Here is a 15,641-nt window from a genome sequence, read left to right as displayed (position 1 = left end):
AAAGTGTTTGTTACATTCCTCATACCAGAACACCACTTCCAGATCCTTCGATCCCATGGAGGGATCTGTCCCCTGTGGCCATGCTCCCTTGGCCCTTGTCTAGCCCCAATACCAGGTGTTGGACAAGCAGGAAGACACTCCATGGCCACTGTCTTAGAATTCAATGCCATAGAGCCAGTCGTCTCTTGACACACAGAACCCACTCACCTCTATTCCCTGGCCACCATGAATGGATGGTGTTCAGATCACACCATGCACAACCTTCACAGAACAAGGGGTGGTCCTGGGCCAGTTAGCACAGCTGGGTCATGTCCCAGGTAGCTGCTGTTCTGTTGTTTGTGTTGAAAAAAGAAAAGTGGCCAGGAAACGGATCAGAACACCAAGCCCCAAGCCCTAATTCAGAGCTTTCTCCAACTGATAACCACCTGCAAAGAAAAATCAGTTTGTCCCAACGCAGACTCACTGGGCACACAGACCACTGTTAAGGGCAGGCCCAGCAGCAGATGGCCAACACAAAACGAACTCAATGTTATTGTAGAGGGTTTTTTTGTTGTTTTACAATGCTTTGCACGCACTTTCCTTTTCCTTTTTCTTTCCCTTTTAATCTTACAGGTCTTTTACTTGTATGTTGTGATGTCTGATTTGGTGTTTTTATAGGATTTCTGTGTGTGCAAATGTGTGTGTGTTTTTACGTTTCTATGTCTTGTGCTCTTTTTCCTTGACTCTATTCTTTCCGTTTGTTTGTATTGTCCTATTTTGGTTTGCATTATTATTATTATTATTATTATTATTATTATCATTATCATTATCATTATTATCATTATTATTATTATTTCTTTTTTGATACCTGCTTGTTTTCTAATGAGAGAGAGAGAGAAAGAAAGGGTGTGTGTGAATTTGCATGTGTGGTGAAGTGGGGTGGATCTGGGAAAAGTTTTTAATACATAAAAATAGATCACCATGTCCCTCATCTCTAGACCTAACCATACCTCTACAAGGGCCTTTGTGGGGAGGAGCTTCTCGGTGAAGCCCAGTGTCTAAGGCACCCGACTGTCTTCCCAGCACAGGTCCAAACTTAAGAGAGGTGGTAGAGCATGAAAAGGATGTGCTGGGCTCACTGGATTTCCTCCCAAGTCAGAGCTGGAGGCTGTGTCGGGAGGCAGCCACACATGTCCTCCGACAGAACACAAACCGACAATCTGTCTAGGTGTCACCCTAAGTGTAAAGTGAACAGGACTCTGCCCTGCATGTGCCACCTACTCCCACTTGCCTGAGTCCTCACAAGTCAGCACTGCCTGGACATGTTGACATTTCCATTCATAGAGTGCCTGGTTCAGGACCCCGGCCTGGAATGCTGCCCAGGCTGTGGCACTGTACACCATGGAGATGTCCTCTCGATGCAGGACTAGCTGTACCTGCCCAAGACCCTTAGCTAGAACGGGCCCTGCACAAAGGTCTCCCTCACCACACACTGCCCATGGGCGGTCACTTCAGAAGCAGTGGCTGGAGCTCAGTCCCGCCCAGTCCTGTTGGAGGTAGCCCCTCAGTGTTCTCGTGCAGCTTCCTCATGTCTGCATCTCAACTCCATTTTCAAGGATATGAAGTGGATCGAAGAGAAGCAAGCATTGTATCGACGGAATCAAGAGCTTGTAGAAAAGGTACGGCCTACCCTCCAGCTGTGCGTGTTTCTGGCAAGACACCTCTGTGCTTGCAGGGTATGTGGTAGACGTTGTGGACTGGTGGTAGGCTTTGGGCACAAGTTCCAGGCCTTTCTGCGGTTCACCCTGTAGGAGCCCAAGACCCTCCACTTCCTGTGGAAAGATCTAGTAATGGCTGAATTGGCTCACTTACAGGATATCCGTCCACACCGACGCTCTCCATATTAGAACAGGCTTACAGATCTCGAAGTTCAGTTCAGGGAGAAGTGGATATCGCTGTCTGCTCTACAGTGGACATCTATCTTCATGGAGTTGCTGAGAACGTAAACAATGAATGGCAGATACTGTATTAACCTTTGGTTCTTGTTTTGTGATGCCAGCAATCAAACCCAGGGCCTTGTGCGTGCGAAGCATGTACCTGGACACTTAATACTGAACTACATACGGGCCCCATGTCTTCACTCTCAGGAAGGCAGGACACTACATCTGGTCCATTCATTGCTAGTGCCATTACATTACACATGAATTATGTACTTTAAATCTGGAATGTGGCCAGGTAACCACATACGCATTCACTCTTCCCCTGGGCCTTAGACCAGCCTGAGCTCCAGCAGCTGCACAGGGACAACTTGTCCTCAATAGCTTCCTTCCTGCTCCATCTTTGTGGAGTCTGTCTCCCTGGGCAGCCCTGTTGTACTGCGCAAGTGCCCTTTTCTCACAGAAACAAACGGCTGTCCAGAAACCTGGTCTGCGTTCTCTTGAGAGAATCAGATGACTTCTCACCTCGTCCACTTCCTATTTTTCAGATAAAACAAATGGAGACGGAGGAGGCGCGGCTGAAGCATGAGGTCCAGGATGCAAAAGACCAGAATGAGCTGTTGGAATTCAGGATCCTGGAGCTCGAGGTAGGCTAGGGAGGTGGCTTACCCAGTAGATAGGCCACAGGGCCATGAGCCGGGCTCCTCTTCTCTAACCTCTCAGCTCTTGTGAGTCTAAGAATAGAAACCCAAAGACCACATGGGGTCAACTGTAGCTCCCAGGAAGGATGGGGCAGGTGGATAGAGTGAGGTCACCTGGGGTAGGAGTGAGGGGTGACAAGCAAGAAGCTATTGCTGTAGAGGAAAACAAACAAACGAACAAACAAAACCCCAGAAATCCCAGGAGAGCTTCTAGACCTGTGACCTCAGCAAAGCACTGTGTCCCTCAGTGCCCAGGCCTAGTACAGCCCAGCGGACATTCATTCTTGGTTGTAGACGTCTCTTAGTGGGGCAGAGGTACCATGCAGTGGTCAGGCGCCCTTCAACTTTGCCCTGCTGCCCCTGGTCTGTGACCTCTGCTATGACCTACAGAGTAGGAGAGACAGAGTTGGGAGAAGGTCAAGCTGGGCTTGGGGGGTGGTGTCACTATGTCACCTTTCACTGTGAGAACGGATGGGCAGTGTGGCTCAATATAGCTAGGGAAGTTCTTACATCCTTGATGGCCATTCCTACACAATCCTGTGTCCTCCATCTCAGTCCAGTGGGCAGAAGCCTGTTGGATACCAAGTTCACATAGATTCACTGCTCAGAGTCCTCCCACACACCTTCCTTTGCGCTGGAGGGTTATGAATCTGACTGTCCTCCATGAGTCCTGGGCCCCTGTGTGTATCCTCTGTATAAGGTCCATGAGTGCTATCAATTGCCTCGTCCAGTGCTATTGTTGCCAGTCCCATGGGTGGCTCTACCTGAGGCCTGTCCTCTAAGCCTTCTCAAACTTCCTGGTGCTTGGGAATGGATGAGCAAGTGAACCCTGGGATGGGTCCCAGTAAACCACATGGGCAGGACTCCATACAGTCAGCATCCTACCACCTGGGGCAGCAAGCACACAAGGACAATTTTCTGGGCAAGTCCATGGATGTTTCTGCCCAAAGACTCCACTAGAGTTGAGTTTGAGCAACATCACCTTAACTCTTCAGGGGATGGTCTTAGTGCTCCCCTGGCCCCAGCACTGGGAGGGGAGGAGATAGGATGAGAACAGCCCACCCCTGCCATGCCCAGCCTTCTGTTCTTTGTCTCAGGAGAGGGAGAGGAAGTCCCCAGCCATCAACTTCCACCATACTCCTTTTGTGGATGGGAAGAGCCCCCTCCAGGTGTATTGTGAGGCTGAAGGTGTGACGGTAAGGCTCTCTCCTCCTTCCCTTCCATGGTCTACCTATCTGCCACTCACATATCCTCCTGTCCCTCTGTTTTCCTCCTAGGACATCCTGGTCACAGAGCTGATGAAGAAGCTGGATATCCTGGGGGATAACGCCGTAAGTGTATGTTGCTCTCCTGACTTGTGCATGCCTCTTCATGCTGACCACCCCAGCCCAGCCCTCAGCCCAGGGGCCCCTTGAGCACAGTCCAATCCCACCATAGGCTACCCTGGACAAAGACCTTTCCTGAGGTGAAGAGCCTGCTCAGAATGGACCCCTGCATTTGGGAAAATTTGATGTTGACTCATTGCTTCTAAAGCCCTGGGGCCTAGTGTTCTAGTTCTCGTTACTTCCAGTCATGGATGCTTTGTTTCTAGACCCTCTTGCTATCATAGCACTTCTGTGATGTGACCACAGGGTGCTGGTTTCGGGGAGCATTGCTCTTAGGCAGCCCAGGATCACTGGGATTCTCAATTCTGTGATTTGAGGACAGAAGCAGAGTCTACCCATAGGTAATCTCTAAATCTCATTTGGAGAAAAGTTCCAATTTCTACAGCAAACTCCTGAAAAAACTATTAATTACTAAGTGGACAAAGTGAATTCAACCCTTCACCATACCTCCTATCCTTCCTTCCTTTCTTCCTTTCTTCCACACATTTCCTTCTCTGTCAACCATCTACATACGTACATACATACATACATACATATGTACATCTTCCACTCATCCATACATTTCTATCCAGCCAATCTTTGCTGACATCTACCCACCAATTCCTTCTCCATCATCAATCTATCTTTTCATCCATCTTCTGCCTACCATCCCCCATGTATCCACCTTTTATCTATCTATCTATCTATCTATCTATCTATCTATCTATCTATCTATCTATCTATCCATCTATCCATTCATCTATCCATACATCTATCTATCTGTCCATCTATCCATCCACTTATCCATCCATCTATCCAGACATTCATCTATCCAGACATCCATTTTAATTCTACTCCTCCATCCTCCATCAGTCCTCTCTCTCTTCCTCCCTTCTTCCCTCCCTCTACCTTCTCCCTTCTTTCCTCCATCCTCCATCTACTTATCTGTCTATCCTCCACACACTATCACGTACTTGCTGATCTCTGCCACTTCTCCTATGTGAGGTTTGGTGTTGATAGGATCCTTTCTCTTTATCTACTCACCTCTTGGGAAGCATTGAGTGGCAGAGTAGGGAGAAATGCCTTCAGGGAACTCCCTGATGGCTGTGTTCACTCTTGGTGGCTCCATTACAGCAACGGTGGCAAAGCCCAGTTCCATAGCAGGGATAGCTATGGGACCTTGTGCCCTGAGGTCTAATCTTAGGTATAAGTTCTGTCATGGAATCTAACTTCTGGTTTCCAACTAGTGAAACTGAGGCCTCAGAAAGTTACAGAGCTGATATAATGGCAGCTAAGCTGATGGTCCCACCCAGATCTGGGCCAAGGCCCTTCTTTAACCCAGTAGCTGCTTACTTAAAAGCACCATTAGCATGATTGCCCTAGGATCATCACACAGCCCCTGAGATCACTCTCAGACCAGTATGTCAGAGAAGGATGGTAATTGAAGGGAATATGGCCAGATCTCACACTTAGGAGACCCCAGCAGTTCCTACCAATGGGCCAAATTCTAACTGCAATTGTCACAACATTGTACTGTGCAGAGACCCTGAGCTTGTGAGTCCTATCTGGAAATGTTCAGTGGCCCTGCTCGTGAGGAACCAGGTGACTGTCATCGTCATAGTTGAGCACATAAGTGTCATGGCTGCCATGCACAAAATCCCAGAGCATTTCCCACCAGCTTCATGTCCCTCAGGAGCCAGGATACCAGGGGCAGAGTGGAGAATCCAACAGGATTAGAATGGAATCCCATCCTTCACTGCAGACGATGCAGCTCAGGCTGCTGCAGTCACACCCTGTTGTCACCCAGAGAAGAGAGGGTTGTAGGCTGATTAAATAGAGTTCTGACAAAGAAGGGCATCGGGACAAGACCTCCAGGGGTCAGAGGGTCAGACTGCATTACCCAAAAATGTATCAGCTTGCTTTGATACATCCAAGTAGACCCTTCAAACACCTTGAAACTACTTTGTTCAGCCTCCCCAACATTCGTGTTTCTGACCAGCAGACAAAGCTACAGTCACCCAGCCCTTAGGAGAATGAGCTTCTCCAAGTCTCAAAGGGCTTCTAGAACATGAGGAATGAAGAAGAGTAGGAGGGATGAGGAGAAAGAGGAAGAGGAGGAGCAGAGGGATAAGGAGGCGTGTGAGGGAGAAGAGCAGGGGTGGAGGACTAAAAACACTGAGGCCCAGCACTGGGAGGTGAGGCTGCCCCCTTGCCCATCCCAGGGAGCACAGCCACCTGCCTATTTCCTGTCAGAATGGTCACCTGTGAGGAATCTTGCTCAGACTTGGGGGTTGGGGGAAGGAAAGAGGCACCTGGAGCCTTTCTGGAGCTCACCTAGGAGGGAAGATCCCTGAGTGACGACTCAATCGTGGAAATGCTAGGGGTAGAGCCGGGCTCCTCTCCTCTAGCCTTAGCTGGCCATGCCTCCTTCTCCTCTTGTTCATCCCACATAGGGGCTGGGGAGCCACATCCGGTGCTCCAGCAGTCTTCCTCTGAGTGTGAGTGTGTGGCTGACTACGTCCAGACAGAGGACCCCCAGGCCAGACAAATCCTGCTGTTTAGGGCCACCTAGAGAGGCCCTTTGGGAACAAAACACGAATATAGAAAAAGGCAAAAACAAACACCCCACAGACACTGGGATCACTTCACAGCCATGGATACTTGGTCTTCAACATGGCTGCACGTTCCTAGTGCTGGCTCTAAGTAAAGACTGGGGCAGGGCAGGCCAGAGAAACACTTGACTCCAAAATGCCTACCTGCTGGCTAGGCTGCCCCAAGAGCTGATTCACTTAGACTTCGTATGGTCTGATGGTGAGGGTTGATATGGACAGTGCCCCAGAATAGACGAGGTGGGGACAAAGGGCATCAGAGATCCAGAAGGTGACAGAGTAAAAGTACCTTTAGCTATAACCCCAACCCACATCCATTTGCCACCCACCCCTACCCCACCCCCACCTCTGACTCTGACTCTGTTCTGCTTTTGCACACAGAATCTGACCAATGAGGAGCAAGTGGTTGTCATTCAAGCCAGGACAGTCCTGACCTTGGCAGAAAAGGTAACGGACTTTCTGGATATCTGGGAGAGGGCCAAGCTCCTGTAGGTAGATTCTCTCCCTGGGACCTGGGAGGAGGGCCTTCAGGGAGAGCATGGTCTCCTAGGTCTTTCTTGTCCGTCTAGGGAAACTGGCCCAGACAGGTTATACAGCTGTACCATGTGCCTTTGTAAAGATTCAAACACTGGCCCAAACACCTCTGACACCTTCTCCCACAGACACTCCCCAATGTAGCCTCCCACCCCACCTCCCTCCAGAATTAGGTTGAGCTTATAAAAACTGATGGTGAGGGTTGGGGATTTAGGTGGTAGGCTTATAAGCGCAAGGCCCTGGGTTCGGTCCCCAGTCCAAAAAAAAGAACCAAAAAAAAAAAAAAAAAAAAAAAAAAAAAAAACTGATGGTGTTCCTTAGTTCCCTATCTAATTCTCTTTGGTCTCCCAGCCTCATCCTGGTTCTGGCCCCAGCCTAGACTTGTTTAGCAGGCCACCATTAACACTTACTTAGACCTACACCCATGCAGGAAAAGGGGACGCCAGCAAACGAATTGTCCCTTCTCTCCTAGGGAAATCAGGAGAACCAGGCATTCTGAATGTCAGGCGGGATGGGTGCTGGGTCCTGGATTGGGCTGGGTACCTAGAGCCCACAATGCCTGCTCATTTCTAACTCCGGTTTCTTAGCTGGCCTCCCTCGATCTTCTTTTAGGCCTTCTCCTTGGTGTTGGGTATGTGTGTGTGTGTGTGGGGGGTGTTTGACATTGATATTCATATGGGAGGTGCTAATCGCTGTCACCTGTTTACTGTGTTTGTGCCTAGTGGCTCCAGAGGATTGAAGAAACAGAGTCAGCACTACAGCGGAAAATGGTAGATCTGGAGAGCGAGAAGGTCAGTGGAATCTCCCGAAGTGCCCTTGAAGCTGATGTCACCAGGTCTGAATGCCTGAGGCCTAGGCTTGGCCCTCTGTGTTTCAGGAGCTGTTCAGTAAGCAGAAAGGCTACCTGGATGAGGAGCTGGATTACAGGAAGCAGGCCCTGGACCAAGCCCACAAGGTGAGAGCAGTGGCAGACATCTGCCTGCTTACCCACCCTAGTGAACATCTCAGAGACCTGTGGCCAGTCTCAGAATTTTGAGGAGGCACCAAGACTCTGTGGGGCCACTCTCTGCCAGTCTGAGTTCAGAAAACATGTTGCTGCTCACCCAGCAAATACTTATGGCGTGCGAGCACGAGAGGACTCTTGGATACAAGAGTGTAGGCACACTGAGGACTAGTAGATACATTAAGTTAGTTGATATAACAATTAACAAGAGCACGGTGCATGTAAGAGTTAACTGAAGACAGCTAGATGTTCACAGGAAGCACAGTTCCACTGGAGACCCTCCCTTTGTTCGTCTGAAACCTGGAGAAATGCAAGGTTGACCTGTGATGACCTCTGGTCATCTTTGGAGAGCCATAACCTAGAGGGAATATCCTATTTAAAGATAACATTGAAAGCCCCAAATGCTTCATGATTACCTGTTAGTCTGCATTCTGATGCTATTGGAAAAAAAATACTTGAGATTAGGTAATGTGTAAAGAAGTCGGGTTCTGGAGTCTGAAAGTCCAAAATTGGGGAAGTGCATCTTCTGGGGTCAGGTGAGGAACTGGCGTGTATTCCAACATTGTAAGAGTGTCTGGGGAAAGGAAAGCTCACAGAAGGGAGCCAACCAGAGGGATTTGGAGGTCAGGATTGCTTTCCACTTCCGAGTCCCAGAGAACCACACTGATTCCTTCTAAGGTCAGTATCCTGATGACTAAATGGTCTCCATAGGCTTTTAAAGGTTCCACTACCTTAGCACCATTATGCTCAGAATCAAGGTCCCAGCACAAGCCCTCCAGAGGCACAGTCAACCCACTTCCAGACTAGGTAGCTCGCCTCCGTTCTGACAAGCAGTCCTTGCTGGCATCTGCCTGTAAACCTGAGTTCCACTGGAACATTTATTAACCTTTCTATTCCAAGAAGGACATTGAACTCACTCAAGTGTCGAATGACAGTTGATTTAACAAGGACACTTAATGCTCAATTCTTAAGACTTCCTAGGGAAACCAAAGCCTGCATATACTTTCTAGGAGTTAGTTACACTTGTGTAGAATAATTATCTTGAGGGCTTTGTCTTGTCCAGTTGAGAGTCCTTAAAGGCACAGAGAGGCACAGACGGCAGTAGCTCAGGAAGAGCATCCAGTGGTCTGAGGTGTGGCTGAGGACAGGTGTGGGAGTTGGAGCATAACAGCCCTGAGCTTGGCCTTCTCGGTCACTCACTAGCAGGAGATCTGAGTCTGGTGGCTTTGGCCCTTGTGGCAAGTAAGGATGTTCATTTCTTCCTCCTGCAATTGTTAGGGGAATTAAACAGCAATTCTGAGAGGCAGGGCTGTCCACTCTGGAGATGGTGGGCCCACTCCTGAGGAAGGGAAAGGTTATTCTCACATTATCTTTCCCCCAGGGTTGCAGAAGGCTGTATGTCATATGGTGGTGACATTTACTCTAGGGTCATTGCTAGTTAAGGACAGTAAGCAGGCTATAGGCTACCTAAAGGCAGTAACAGTTCCTCTGGTGGCCTATGCCACATCCCATGGTATATTCTTGTCTGTAAACAAAGTCCAGAATAAAAATTCTCACTAGCAGGAGTATGTGAAGCCTCTGTGATGTTTATTCTAAGCCACTTGTAATCACATTTGTTTTTAAAAGGCTGGTGTTCAAAGCTTGGATCTGACCAATAACTCATGGACAGAGTTATTGCCTAAAATCCCTACATCCACGACACCCAACAAATGCTAATATAGTGGGGTTCTGATTTCCCTAAAGTCCCCTTTTCTCCCAGCAGCAGCTGATGCAGGAACATAAGCACACTGAGGACATCAGCAGGGAGTCTTGGCTGGTGTTTGTCCTCAGCTCTTCTAGGGGGCATATGCTCTCCCCAGTAGGACCCCTGCTGAGAGGCAGGGCTGTCCACCCTGGAGATGGTGGGCCCATTCCTGAGGAAGGGAAGGGCTGATGCCTGTCTCCTGTTCCCAGCACATCCTGGAGCTGGAAGCCATGTTGTATGATGCCCTGCAACAGGAGGCCGGGGCCAAAGTGGCCGAGCTGCTGTCAGAAGAAGAGCGTGAGAAGCTCAAGGTGGCCGTGGAGCAGTGGAAGCGTCAGGTCATGAGCGAGCTGCGAGAGCGAGATGCACAGATCCTGAGAGAGCGCATGGAGCTGCTACAGATCGCACAGCAGGTGCTGGGATAGAGGCTTGTCCAGGGTGGGGGTAGGGTGGGGGAGCTTCCCACAGGTTCAACAGCTGTGCCCTCCGGTGACCGGTGATTGACCACACCCTTTCACACTCAGTCCACAACCCTCCCTAACTAGCTCCTAGCCTGGCAGCTGTGTTGCCTAAGCCTTTGAATGGCAGCTCCATGGACTCCTGCCTTCCACGTCTTCCACATTGCTGTCCCCTGATGGTCAGAGTGTTGTCTGCGGACAGCAGCAGAACGACCATTACCCAGCCCTGTTGTTTATGGCAGTCGCAGCGTCTACCTGTATGGAATTGGCCTGAAAGCAGATTCTATGGACACAGCCCAAGCCAGGCTATCCTAAACCCAAAAGAGCTTGGACTGCAGATAAACCACCAGACTGAATGCTACTTTCCCATGATGGTCAGTAGGCCTCTGACAGGGCTTATCGACTACTTGGATGTGCCTGTAGCCCCTTTACTCATGAACCCACCAGAGGTCCCTTTGGGCTCCTGGGTAATCAGGGAGAGGAAGTTCACCCCATCCTCTTGCTCCATCAATGGGCTGTCATTGTCACTCAGCTGCTTCCAAGACCCCAGGCCTCAGCCCCAGAAGGAAGAGTTGTTTAGTTGGTGGTTCTGACAGCCGGTTGCCTGATGCTCTGTCTAACAGTCCTGGGAAGGACAGTAGGCTAATTCCTCGCTCTTTCACTTAAACACTGTAGTTTCTGACTTGACCAACTCAGAGGACACAGGTCCCATCACAGGAGAAGTGGGGAAGGTCTCTCCCTCTCCCTCTCCCTCTCCCTCTCCCTCTCCATCTCCCTCTCCCTCTCCCTCTCCCTCTCCCTCTCCCTCTCCCTCTCCCTCTCCCTCTCCCCCACCCTCTCTCTCTCGATAGATGTGGTGAGCTGGAGACCACAAAGTGCTCAAGGCTGGACCAACACAGCTTTGTGGGCTATTGTCCACCAAATAAGTGAGGGGAAACCTTGACCCTTTTATAGTTGGTACGCCCAGTCTTCTGATTATTGAATATCTTCCTTCTTTTAATGTTGCAGAGAATTAAGGAGTTAGAAGAAAGAATAGAAACCCAGAAGAGACAAATAAAGGAGCTGGAAGAAAAGGTAAAGCAAATGAATGGGGGAGGGTGCAGCTGCAGGGAGGGAACTTGGGCTTGCCTGACATCACGTTATAAGAACTCAAGCTCAGGTCTGGCGTGCAGAGTGGCCCATGCCAAGCAGAGTGGAGACAAACAAAAAGGAGCCCATTGGGCCAGAGCCAGGAGCCCCTTCACACAGCTTCACCCTGTAGCCTCTGCGCTGCCTCAGTTTCCCTTTTAGACCCATATGTTGAACCAGCGACCTGGGGTCCTGTTCCATGCTGGTGCCTTGTATGGTACAGAAGGGTTTAACCTTCCAGGCTCATCACGCTTGGCTGTCTGAAGATAAAGTTCCTGAAACACAGGCCATATCCCCAGGAGCTGCTCTTAGGGCACAGGGACATTTTGTCCCTGGTTCCCAGGAAGTGTCTCCAGTACCAGAGATGCTAGTGTGCCTGCTCAAAAACTTTCTCCAGACCCTGTCTCTGCAGCCTGGGGTGCAGGGCCTCTGTTCACTGGTATCGACACCCACGACTCCCCAGACCAAGTGGAAAAATGTGTGCCTGGAAAACTTGACCCCTGTGGGTTGCCGTGCACTCATTTCGGGGAAGTCCATATCCTCTGTGATTTGGGGCAGGTTTCCAGGTTTCTCGAGTCAGGTGCTTTCTTGAGTCTTGTAATTGTTCCTTCCCGTGTGGGACAGATCCCATGCACGTGACCAGTCACAGGAGGTGGCTTGTGGGACCGATCTGCCAGCCTTATTCCTTCTGGGAGAATAGGAAGCAGTGCTTGGGCAGGACACCCTCTAGACCACCTCCTCACCAGTCTTAGCCAGAGCCTGGAGGTGTTCCTTGTTCTCTGCAGAACAGTCCCCAGCAGCTGGCCATTTCAGCCAGGCCATCTTGCCTTAACCGTGACAAAGATTGTCATCTGTGGGACACTTGTCACCGTTCAGCAGACCTCACATAAATTCATAAGTCTACCAGGAAGAGAGGACCCCAGAGTTGAGCAGGGCATAGGCTGTGAAAGAAGGTACCAACAGGGACCGCCTACAAACTTGGCCACATGGGCAAACACCCGATGTGCACACTAGGCACCCAGCGAGTTTAGGAAGGGACATGGTCTTACGTTTACCTGAGCTTCTAACGTTATAATTTCTGACCTGACAATCTACCGAGAATAGAATCCTGGAGAAAGATGACCACTCTGTTTAGAGACAAGTGGCAAGTTGGGGACTGCTAGGTAGCTCATTGTTGGGCCAGCAGGCTGTCTACTCTATGGTCCATTTGCCCATCAAATAAATACAAATCCCTAAGGTGGCAATGTAGTCCCCAGACTATATACTTGTTTCATTTTGTATCTTAGCCCAAGGGCTCATGCTCGAATTAACAGTAGAGCAATGTTAGATTCCGTGTCTGGGCTTTCAAACTGAACTAAGTGCCTGAATATGATTGCTTGGTTTTCTTCAAGTTAGTCTGGCCCCACCCCCAACCCAACCAATTCTTCAAGTGTCAAATCTACTCAGGGTGTCAGTATATTTTGTTGTTTAAAAGAAACCTCCACCAAACTATGGTACTTTGTATTTGCTGGGTACTAGGACTGCCCTCCCATTCCAGTGCTGTCATTCTCAGCTCAGTGACTCTCCACAGACCCCTGGTTCCAAGAAGCTCAGCTTGCAGAGCCTTTGTGTGGTGCCTAGTGCCCCACCACCATTTGGGGTAGCATTGTCAGCCTCTTACACCTACCCCATCCTTGCCTGATCCCCAGCTGGCCACGACCCCCTTCTCTATGGTCTTGGTTCACTTCTTTCCAGACAAGCTAAAAACTCTTTTCTTTTTCTTTCTCTCCTGTCTTTTTCCATCCCTCCCTTTCCTTTTCAGTTTTTATTTTTGTTCTTGTTTTTCTCCCTAGCTTTCATTCTCTGGTCATAGCTGTTCTTGGCACCCTGAACTGGTGAGTAGATCAGAGACCGGCACTTCCTGGTCCTGCTCCGTTTTATGGGGGACAGTGGTGTACCATGCCACCCAGGCAGCTGCCTACTTGCCGTCAAGGAAGCAGAAATGCCACTCCAGGGTCTTCCAGAAGCTCCTTGAAAACCTACCCACCCTTCAGAAACCTGAAGCCCTTTCCAGTCACTAGGTCCAGGAGAGGGTATAAGGCACGCTCACGACATGCACCCAGTGCAGAAGTCAGCGTTCATAGCCAGCAGAAGGAGGTTTTGTAATTTTTCTGTGTCCTCTCTAGCTCAGATTTCATATCCCCAAGTTACTGGGTCACCTACAATCACAGGAATGGTACGAATGTAGAGCCACTGCTCTGGCTGCACACAAAGGTCACACTTGGTCACCACTCTGCTCAGATGTGCGGACACTTGGGACATAATGATACCGTTCATCTCAGGGCCTCTGCCATCTCCCTTCATCCACTAAGCCCTGTGCTTGTTTCCCCTTTTTTCTAGCCCTCTGCGAAGGCGAAGGTGGACCTTTGTCCTCTAACGAGACCAGAGAGCAGCAGGTGCCAGAGAAAGTGTGGGAAATTGCATTTCAACACTGAAGACTTGGGAGTGTTCAGGCTCTGCGCCCCGCCTTGTGGAGGATGAGGGCAAAAACACTGTGACCTGCAGCCACTGTCCGCTTGGGGTGAGCCAGGACTAGAACTGGTCTTGCTGGCTAGCGCTTCTCTAAGAGAAGTCTAGCTTTGGCTGCTGGTGACTTTCAGCCCAGAGAGTAGGCCCTGCCCCAATCACAGCAATGTGTAATGTTTGTTCCCTGCCATGCAGGGGTAAGGATTGCTCCTCCAATGGAGCGATGGAGCCCACGCTGGACACACCCCTCGTTCCCATAGTGACCATCAGCACTCTTGGAAGAAGATCTCAGAATGCCCAGACTTGCCCCTAATGGCAAGATGAAGGCTGTGGTCTCAGGGGTGACCCTGAGTGTCACCCTGTAGCCACTCACTATGGTCCTGAGCACTTGCTGCTGGACACATCCCATGCCCAACCTTGTTCTGTTACATTGGCGTCTCTGTGAGGGCAGATAGAGTCATGACCTCCCGCTGGCCTACCCTACTCCCAGACACAAAGGCTAGAATCCTATCCCCAGCTGCTGGCCAGGAACACAGTGGAAAGATCAGAAAAGAGGCCAGGGAGCACATGGGATGAGTATGCAGAGGCCTGGCCTTGAAGAATGTGGATCAAAGCACAGCCAAAATACGGTGGAGTTGTGGCCCTCCTAACCTAGAAGACCCTCAGCAGATGAGCCTCGCCTGAGAGCCTCATGTGACAAGGGCCAGTGATGAAGGTAGCTTAAGATGGCTTCGTCCACAGCCTGTGCACATAAGAAAGGGTCCAGAAGAGAAGATGCACCTAAGGGTCCATGAACTTCGGATGGTAGCCACAGTGCAGTGGCCTACAGGTAGGTGGCAACATCTGTCCACTGGGGACAGCCTTCCTTCCTGCATTATTTGAAGCCTGCTGTTTTAGCTTGATCAAATGTGCCATTTGAGATGTGAACGAGGTCTCCCCTCCAGAGGAGCCTGGAGTGCCTATGTGGATAATAGGCTGGGGGCCTCCTGCATCCATTTCTAGATTTGGCTCAAGAGTTATAGGCTCCTCACTGTCCCCGTTCATGCTAACTCAGATGCCAGCGCTCTCTGGGAAAGCTACCATGGCTAGCGCATTCCAGCCCTACCCTGCTACTAGTAAAACTGGGACAGAAGCTTTCTACTTCATCTGTGGTAGCCAGACCCCTCACACAGTGGGAACTTCCATGTCCCCAGTACAGTGGTGATCAAATAAACACAGGGCACCCTCATCCCCATCCCTACAGACTGGAAGCTCATCCCTGTGATACAAAGTGCTCCACCCTGCCCAGTCCCCACTGAAGATGGCAGAACCAGCAACAGTGTGGGTAAAAACAATCCACTACATACCTAACATGAACCCAGCGCCTGGCACATTCGAGAAAATTCTCTACCCCCAAGCTATTTTTTATTTTCACTCAATGCCCTATTAAGTTGCTTGGAACTCAGTCTGAACCCCAGGGGTGGAAATCGTGATCCTGCTGACTCAGCCTTCTGAGTAGCTGGGATCAGAGCCCTAGCTATACTGTGTTTTGAACAGATTCCCATGACAGGAAGATCCTGTTGGCTCCAGGCCCTGTGGCAAATCAAAAGAGCTTGGTCCCCTGTGGGCCACAGCAAGACCATTGTGGGGATGAGGTAACTGAGGAAAGACTCCCAGAGACACTCTGAGGCTCTCTGGGA

At 50.0% G+C, this 15,641-nt stretch overlaps 1 protein-coding gene across 2 annotated transcripts in view; it reads left to right on the top strand.

Moving 5' to 3' along the window:
- Jakmip3 (Janus kinase and microtubule interacting protein 3) overlaps positions 1–13,939 on the top strand; it is a 106,586-nt gene extending 92,647 nt beyond the window's left edge. Inside the window, exons 12-22 of one of the 2 annotated variants that reach the window (XM_032892364.1) lie at positions 1,596–1,658; positions 2,465–2,563; positions 3,715–3,813; positions 3,895–3,948; positions 6,972–7,037; positions 7,847–7,915; positions 8,002–8,079; positions 10,081–10,284; positions 11,338–11,403; positions 13,259–13,331; positions 13,837–13,939. In XM_032892364.1, the coding sequence (XP_032748255.1) occupies positions 1,596–1,658; positions 2,465–2,563; positions 3,715–3,813; positions 3,895–3,948; positions 6,972–7,037; positions 7,847–7,915; positions 8,002–8,079; positions 10,081–10,284; positions 11,338–11,403; positions 13,259–13,309 (849 nt within the window). In that variant the 3' untranslated portion in view covers positions 13,310–13,331; positions 13,837–13,939. Of the gene's footprint in view, positions 1–1,595; positions 1,659–2,464; positions 2,564–3,714; positions 3,949–6,971; positions 7,038–7,846; positions 7,916–8,001; positions 8,080–10,080; positions 10,285–11,337; positions 11,404–13,258; positions 13,332–13,836 lie in introns of those variants that run through there. The other variant, XR_004386832.1, reaches the window with a different exon arrangement.
- The last annotated feature ends 1,702 nt before the right edge of the window (positions 13,940–15,641 follow it).

The sequence above is a fragment of the Rattus rattus genome, chromosome 2, assembly GCF_011064425.1.
Source record: "Rattus rattus isolate New Zealand chromosome 2, Rrattus_CSIRO_v1, whole genome shotgun sequence".
NCBI lineage: Eukaryota > Metazoa > Chordata > Mammalia > Rodentia > Muridae > Rattus > Rattus rattus.
Note: the sequence above shows the minus strand (reverse complement) of the source record. Positions and strands in the feature narration are given on the sequence as shown.